A 6,136-nucleotide genomic window follows, 5' to 3' on the forward strand; every position below is an offset into this window, starting at 1 on the left:
TGCTGGCAGAGGCGTCAGTGCCTGGGGAAGGGGCTCACGCTGAAGGAAGCAACATGGAAATATTCATCGAGGCTGTGGCTGGCAATGTGACGTTGAGCAACACGGCTGATGCCACAGGTATGCAGTGCAGGGGGGGCAGCGTGGAACTCAGCAGAGGGAGAGAGGTCTGGCCAGGGTCCCTGTCCCCTCCTTCTGGCACCCGGGGGACACCACGGTGCCCTCGTGTCTCTGACCCTATGTGTGTCATGAGTCTGGTGCCGCCATTCAGCTCAGACCTGGCATGAGCTGGGTGTGCGGATGGGGAGGGGTGGCTGTGGGAGTTGCGTGCCGGGTGAGGGGGTCACTCCGGGCTGTCAGTAGGGACCAGGTGGAGTTCTCCACCCCAGGCTGCCTCCCCCAGGACACTTCTCACCTGGGTCCAGTGTGGGCACATCCTGCTAGGAACGGGGCCAAGCTGACCTTATATCTCTGGGTGCCTTGAAGGTGCTAAGGGATAGACCTGGTTGTTGTGGTCACTAGGGTGATAGTGTCACCCCTCTGACGGAAGCATGTGTCCTGGGATACCCCGGGGCAGGGAGAGGGCTATGGTTCTCCAAACTGTAATTCATGGCAACAGGGATTTATCCTCCTTGTCTAGAACTGGAATTGTACCACCAATTCCAAGCTCTGGGGTTAGTAAAAGCCCTTTATAACACTCACCCCTCGGTCTGTGCAGAGGTGCTCGTCAAGGTGGTGGAGTTGTATTTCTGCGAGAGGTGTGGCCAGAGCTTCCCGGAGGCCTCTCTGCTGTCCCAGCACCAGTGCCTGCTGCTGGACCCCCCAGGTCACGTGGAGCTCTCTGGAGACCTGTCAGCTTCTGCCAGCGAGGGCCAGAGTGAGCCGGGCAGCTCAGAGCCGCCCAGAGCAGGCGCACAGGAGGGCTCCACTCCCGAGTGCCTGCTGTGCCCTGTCTGCCAGGAGGCATTTGCACAGCCCAGTGAACTCAAGGAGCACTTCAGGACTCATCGTGCCCCACCGGGAGCCCTGCCCTGCCCTGAGAAGGGCTGCTGCTTTGCCACAGAGGACCGCAAGCAACTGCGCAGCCACCTGCGTCGCCTGCACGGGGCCTCCCCTGTGTCCTGCGCCTACCGTGCCTGCCCCCTGCTCTTCCCCAACCGCCCAGCCATGGAGCAGCACCACCGCACCCACTTCCCCTTCCATTGCAGCCACTGTGACTTTGTCACGGCCAATGCCAAGCTCTTCTGGCAGCACAGGAAGGGCCATGCCACGGAGGCCCCTGCTGAGACTCCCACAACAGACAGCCCCCCTGCCTCAGCCCCCCATGGCCTCGAGCAGTGCCACGTCCCGCTGTCAGGTACGGCTGGTTGCAGGGATCGGGGCTGGTGGGTGCTGCAGAGGCTGGCTGTGTCTGTGCATCCCAGTTACAACTGGGATGCGATGAGGCTGTGTTGGTAGAGAGCTGGGGAGCCCTGCAGTCTGGTGGCTCTCTGCAGCTTTCCTTCCTCCCTATGGCACAGTTTGTGTCCCCCATCTCAGCCAGGGAGTTTTTTGCATGTGTGTGCATGATTGGGGTGGCACCCTCTCACCTGGAGAATGATGATCTCTGTTTTTCCCCATGAAGGAGCTGTAGAAGAGCAGGAGAAAGCAGAGAATTGCCACCCTGGCTGGGAAGCTGTTGCAGCAGAAGCCAGGCAAGCAAAGCCTGCAGGCACCGGGAAGGGCTTCTTGGAGGGGCAGAAAGCGTCAGCTGGAGAAGACAACTTGGACAGCGGTGGGGACGAGTCGCTGGAGGAGGATGGTGAGAGGCCCTGTGAAGGTGAGGCCAGAGAGGATGGGAAGGAGGCTGCTGAGAAATCCAGAGCACCACGGGCACAGCACTTCAAAGGTAGGGTGTGGGGCCCTGCCAGGAGCTGCTCAGTCTTTATGTTAGAACAAGCAGCACAACCTCGAGACTGGTGGGGAAATGTGGGCTGGGCTGGTGGGGCCTGGGGGTCCTGAGCCGTCCAGCAGCCCCGCATCTCCTGCGTGTATTAGTGCACTGTTGCCCCTGGCCTCTGCCCCAGCAAATGCATCCCTTCTTTTGCCTGTCTGCAACTGCTGCCAGGCTCAGGCAAAAGCAGGCAAAGGTCTGCACGGCTCTGGGGATCAGGGGCACACAGCAAGGCTGCACTGTGCCAGTGTTGAGATGGAAAGAGGCCACCTGAACCATGCTGGTGGCTTGGGGTGGGGACAGCCCCTCCAAGCAGATGGCTGCTATGTGACCACATATGTGTATAAGCCCTCACGCCAGTACAGCTGGATCAGGGAGAGAATATCTGCCTGTGCTCTCAGTCCCTTCCCCACTGATGGCTCCCCCTCCTCTGCTTTCACAGGGGATGTTGCGGAGGGCTCAGAGTACCTCTACAAAACCCATATGTGCCCCGAATGCAAGCGGTGCTTTAAGAAGCGGACGCACCTGGTGGAGCATCTTCACTTGCACTTCCCTGACCCTAGCCTGCAGTGTCCCAACTGTCACAAGTACTTCACCAGCAAAAGCAAGCTGAAGATCCACATGATGCGGGAGACAGGCGAGAAGGCCCACCGCTGCCCACTCTGCCACTACAGCTCAGTGGAGAAGAACGGCCTGAACCGCCACATGGCCAGTATGCATGAGGACATCTCCAACTTCTACTCCGATGTTTACTCCTGCCCTGTCTGTGAGGAGAAGTTTCAGCTCAGCCAGGCCCTCAAAGAGCACTTGAAGACTCACAAAGCTGAGCCCAAGAGGCTGAACTGCTTCCAGGGGGATTGTGACTACTGTGTGGAGGACCGGAAGGAGTTTGTCCGTCACCTCAAGGATGCTCACGGTGTCAAGGCAGTGGAATGCAAGTACTATGCCTGCTCACTGCTCTTTGGCACGGCTGAGGCCATGGAGGCTCACCGAAAAACCCACTACGCCTTCCACTGCCAGCAGTGCGACTTCATCTGCTCCAACAAGCACATTTTCCGCAAGCACAAGAAGCAGGGGCACCCGGGCAGCGAGCAGCTCCAGTGCAGCTTCTGTCCCTATGCCACCTTCAACCCTGTGGAGTTTCATGACCACGTGGGCAAGATGCATGCCAATGAGAAAATCCACAAGTGCACTGAGTGTGCCTTTGCCACCGCGCACAAGAGGGTGCTCATCCGGCACATGCTGCTGCACACTGGTGGGTCTCCACTGCGGGGGTCCTGAGAGCCAAGCTGGGATGGGGGGTGGTTCTGTCCCAGGTCTGGGTGGGCAGGGAAGGCTGGGTCAGGGCTCCTGGGTCTCATCACCAGCTCTGCTGCCCTAGTGTCGCTTGGCTGAAGTCATGGCGTGCCCCTATCCCTGCTATTACCTGCAGCTCCTGCTGAGCTGGTTTCCTGTGGAGGAGGCAGCCCGTGCTGCCTTATCTGACCATCATGCTGAGGGCTTTCCTGTGTTGCCTGTAGGAGAGAAACCTCACAAGTGCGAGCTCTGTGACTTCACGTGCCGGGATGTGAGCTACCTGTCCAAGCACATGCTGACCCACTCCAACGACAAGAACTTCATGTGTACCGAGTGTGGGTACATCACCAAGTGGAAGCACTACCTGAACGTCCACATGCGCAAGCACACTGGAGATCTCCGGTATGGCTCCCATCCTGCTGGCCTGGCAGCAGAGTCAGGGCTCCCCAAATCATGCTCTGAGGGTCTGTTGGGTTGGGCTGCATCACGTGCCAGACTCTCTCATGCCTGGGAGATGACTACTGCCTTCTCTGTCTAGCACATAAAAAATGTGGTCTTTGAGCTTGCAGGTTGTTGCCAGTGTGGTGCTGTGGAGGCAAAGCTATCTTTGGTGTCTCCAAAGCCGCCCAGGCGGCAAAGGTCAGATCTGGCAAACCAAACAGTACCCCTTCCCCGTGTGTCCGGGCCAGGGAGGGAGATCTCGGCATACCTGACAGGGTTCAGCCAGCCCTGGTTCCTCACACTTCCTGACCAATTCTGCTTTCCCCACAGGTATCAATGCAACCAGTGCTCGTACCGCTGCCACCGTGCTGACCAGCTGAGCAGCCACAAGCTGCGGCACCAGGGCAAAAGCCTGATTTGCGAGGTGTGTGGCTTTGCTTGCAAGCGCAAGTATGAGCTGCAGAAGCACATGCAGGCAAAGCACTCGCAGAACTACCAGGTGCCCATCTTCCAGTGCCAGTACTGCACCTACCAGACAAAGTACAAGCAGGCACTGCTGAAACACGAGAACTGCAAGCACACCAAGCAGAAGGAGTTCCGCTGTGCCCTCTGCTCCTATTGCACCTTCAGCAATACCAGCCTCTTCTTCCACAAGCGGAAGATTCACGGCTATGTCCCCGGTGACAAGGACTGGCTGGGAAAATCCACCCAGCAAGGAGCTGGAGATCAGCTCGTCTGAGGCGCTCTTTGGCTATGAGCTTGGCGCAGCCTTGCGTGTGGATGCCAGCTCCCCCCTCGCTGGCAAGGAGCAGTGGGCCAAGGGGAAGCCATCCCAGGGGGAGTCCCAGGGGGAAGAGGGCTACCAGCAAGCATTCCTGGTGCCCCTCCTTGGGCAGGATGCTGCTCCGCTGCAAAACGGCAGTGAGGCAGAAGGAGGTGCGGACGAGGGAGAGCAGAGCCATCCCACTGCTGGTGATGCCCTGGGAGGTGACTGCATGCGAGGAGAAACTGCAGCAGGCTCGAGTGAGCTTGCTGCTTCTGGGGACGTGGCAGAGAGCTGCACGTTGCACTTGGAGGCACTGAATGTCCCGTCTGACCCCCTCCTGACCGGAGAATCCTGTGCAACGCAGCCGAAGACCGTGGAAATGCTGTCCTGCAAGGAGCCTCCAGCAGCCTACGAGATGCTGGGCTCCCAGAATGACCTTGGCTTGGAGGACAATGACAATACGCTCGAAGACATCCCAGACTTTGAGGAAGAGGAGGCAGATGTGCAGGAGGATGAGGTGGTGAGGCTGGAGGACAGGGTACCAGCAGGAGACAGTCAGGAAGAAGACGCCCAAAGGGAGGCCATGGGCCACCTCGAGGGCTTGTGCTCAGACCACCACAAGCTGGTGGCAGACACCGAGATGAGAGAGACCAGCCAAGCTAAGCTGCCGGAGGCCTGGCTCAGTGTGCTTAAGACAGCCAAACAGAGCCACCCACCTGTCCCAGAAGAAACTGCCACCTCCGGTGATGATGCCAGCGGTGGCTCAGAGTCACTACTGAAGGCACTGCGGAAGCAGGACAAGGAGCAGGCAGAGACGCTGGTGCTGGAGGGCAGGGTGCAGATGCTGGTGTTGCAGTCAGAGAGCCAGATCTTTAAGTGCGAGAAGTGCTCATACATTACGCGGAAGGAGAAGTCCATGTCCCTGCACTCTAAGGCCAGCTGCCAGAGCCGCCGTGCCCCACTTGTGTGCCGCGAGTGCGGCGCCAGCTTTAAACAACAAAGGGGGCTCAACACCCATCTCCTCAAGAAGTGCCCGGTCCTCCTGAAGAAGAACAAGATCCTCAAACCAGCTGGTCAGGAGCCACCTGGGTTGTGCCAGCCTGCTGATCAGCCTGGTGATAATGGTACGGAAATGGCGGAGAGTGAGAGGGGAGGCTTGGAAGAGTCTGGGCATGCCAAGAGCCCCTGGGAAGTTCAACTGCTGCCTGATAAAACAGAGGAAGTAGGCAGTCCTTTGGCTGGGGAACGGGCCTCGAGCTGTCCTGCCCCTGAGAAGTCCCTGCCAGGTGACAGCACAGAGGTGGCAGAAGAGCCTCCCCAGCAAGGCAATGGGGCTGAGCGAGGTGGAACTGCTTGTCCCCCCCAGCCTGGGAAACCATCAGAGAAGTACCGGCTGGAGGGAGGGAAGCTGCACTGCAATGCCTGCTCCTTCATGTGCTCCCGTGTCTCCACCATCACCTCCCATGTGGAGGACGCGTGCCGAAGCCTGGAACTGTTCTGTTGCTCTCTGTGCCCCAAGGCCTTCCATTCGCGGCGGGCCCTCAAGAGTCACTGTGCTGAGAAGCACATCGTGCATCCTGAGGAGGACAGACCCCAAAGCACTGATCTCCCCCAAGGGAACCCGGCCAGCATTGAGATGGGCCAGGCCTGTGAGCCCCCACTGAATGCAGCCCCCCCAAAATCTGCCCCACCCAAGAGAAGGC

At 59.1% G+C, this 6,136-nt stretch overlaps 1 protein-coding gene across 1 annotated transcript in view; it reads left to right on the top strand.

Moving 5' to 3' along the window:
- Positions 1–5: 5 nt before the first annotated feature.
- ZNF142 (zinc finger protein 142) overlaps positions 6–6,136 on the top strand; it is a gene marked incomplete at its 5' end in the record, with an annotated part of 9,104 nt that continues 2,973 nt past the window's right edge. Inside the window, 7 exon segments of the mRNA XM_010078098.1 lie at positions 6–117; positions 716–1,354; positions 1,622–1,885; positions 2,373–3,185; positions 3,451–3,628; positions 3,998–4,364; positions 4,366–6,136. The exon segment at positions 4,366–6,136 is cut by the window's right edge and continues 3 nt beyond it. Coding sequence (XP_010076400.1) covers positions 6–117; positions 716–1,354; positions 1,622–1,885; positions 2,373–3,185; positions 3,451–3,628; positions 3,998–4,364; positions 4,366–6,136 — 4,144 coding nt within the window.

Source organism: Pterocles gutturalis, unplaced genomic scaffold (assembly GCF_000699245.1).
Source record: "Pterocles gutturalis isolate BGI_N339 unplaced genomic scaffold, ASM69924v1 scaffold4346, whole genome shotgun sequence".
NCBI lineage: Eukaryota > Metazoa > Chordata > Aves > Pterocliformes > Pteroclidae > Pterocles > Pterocles gutturalis.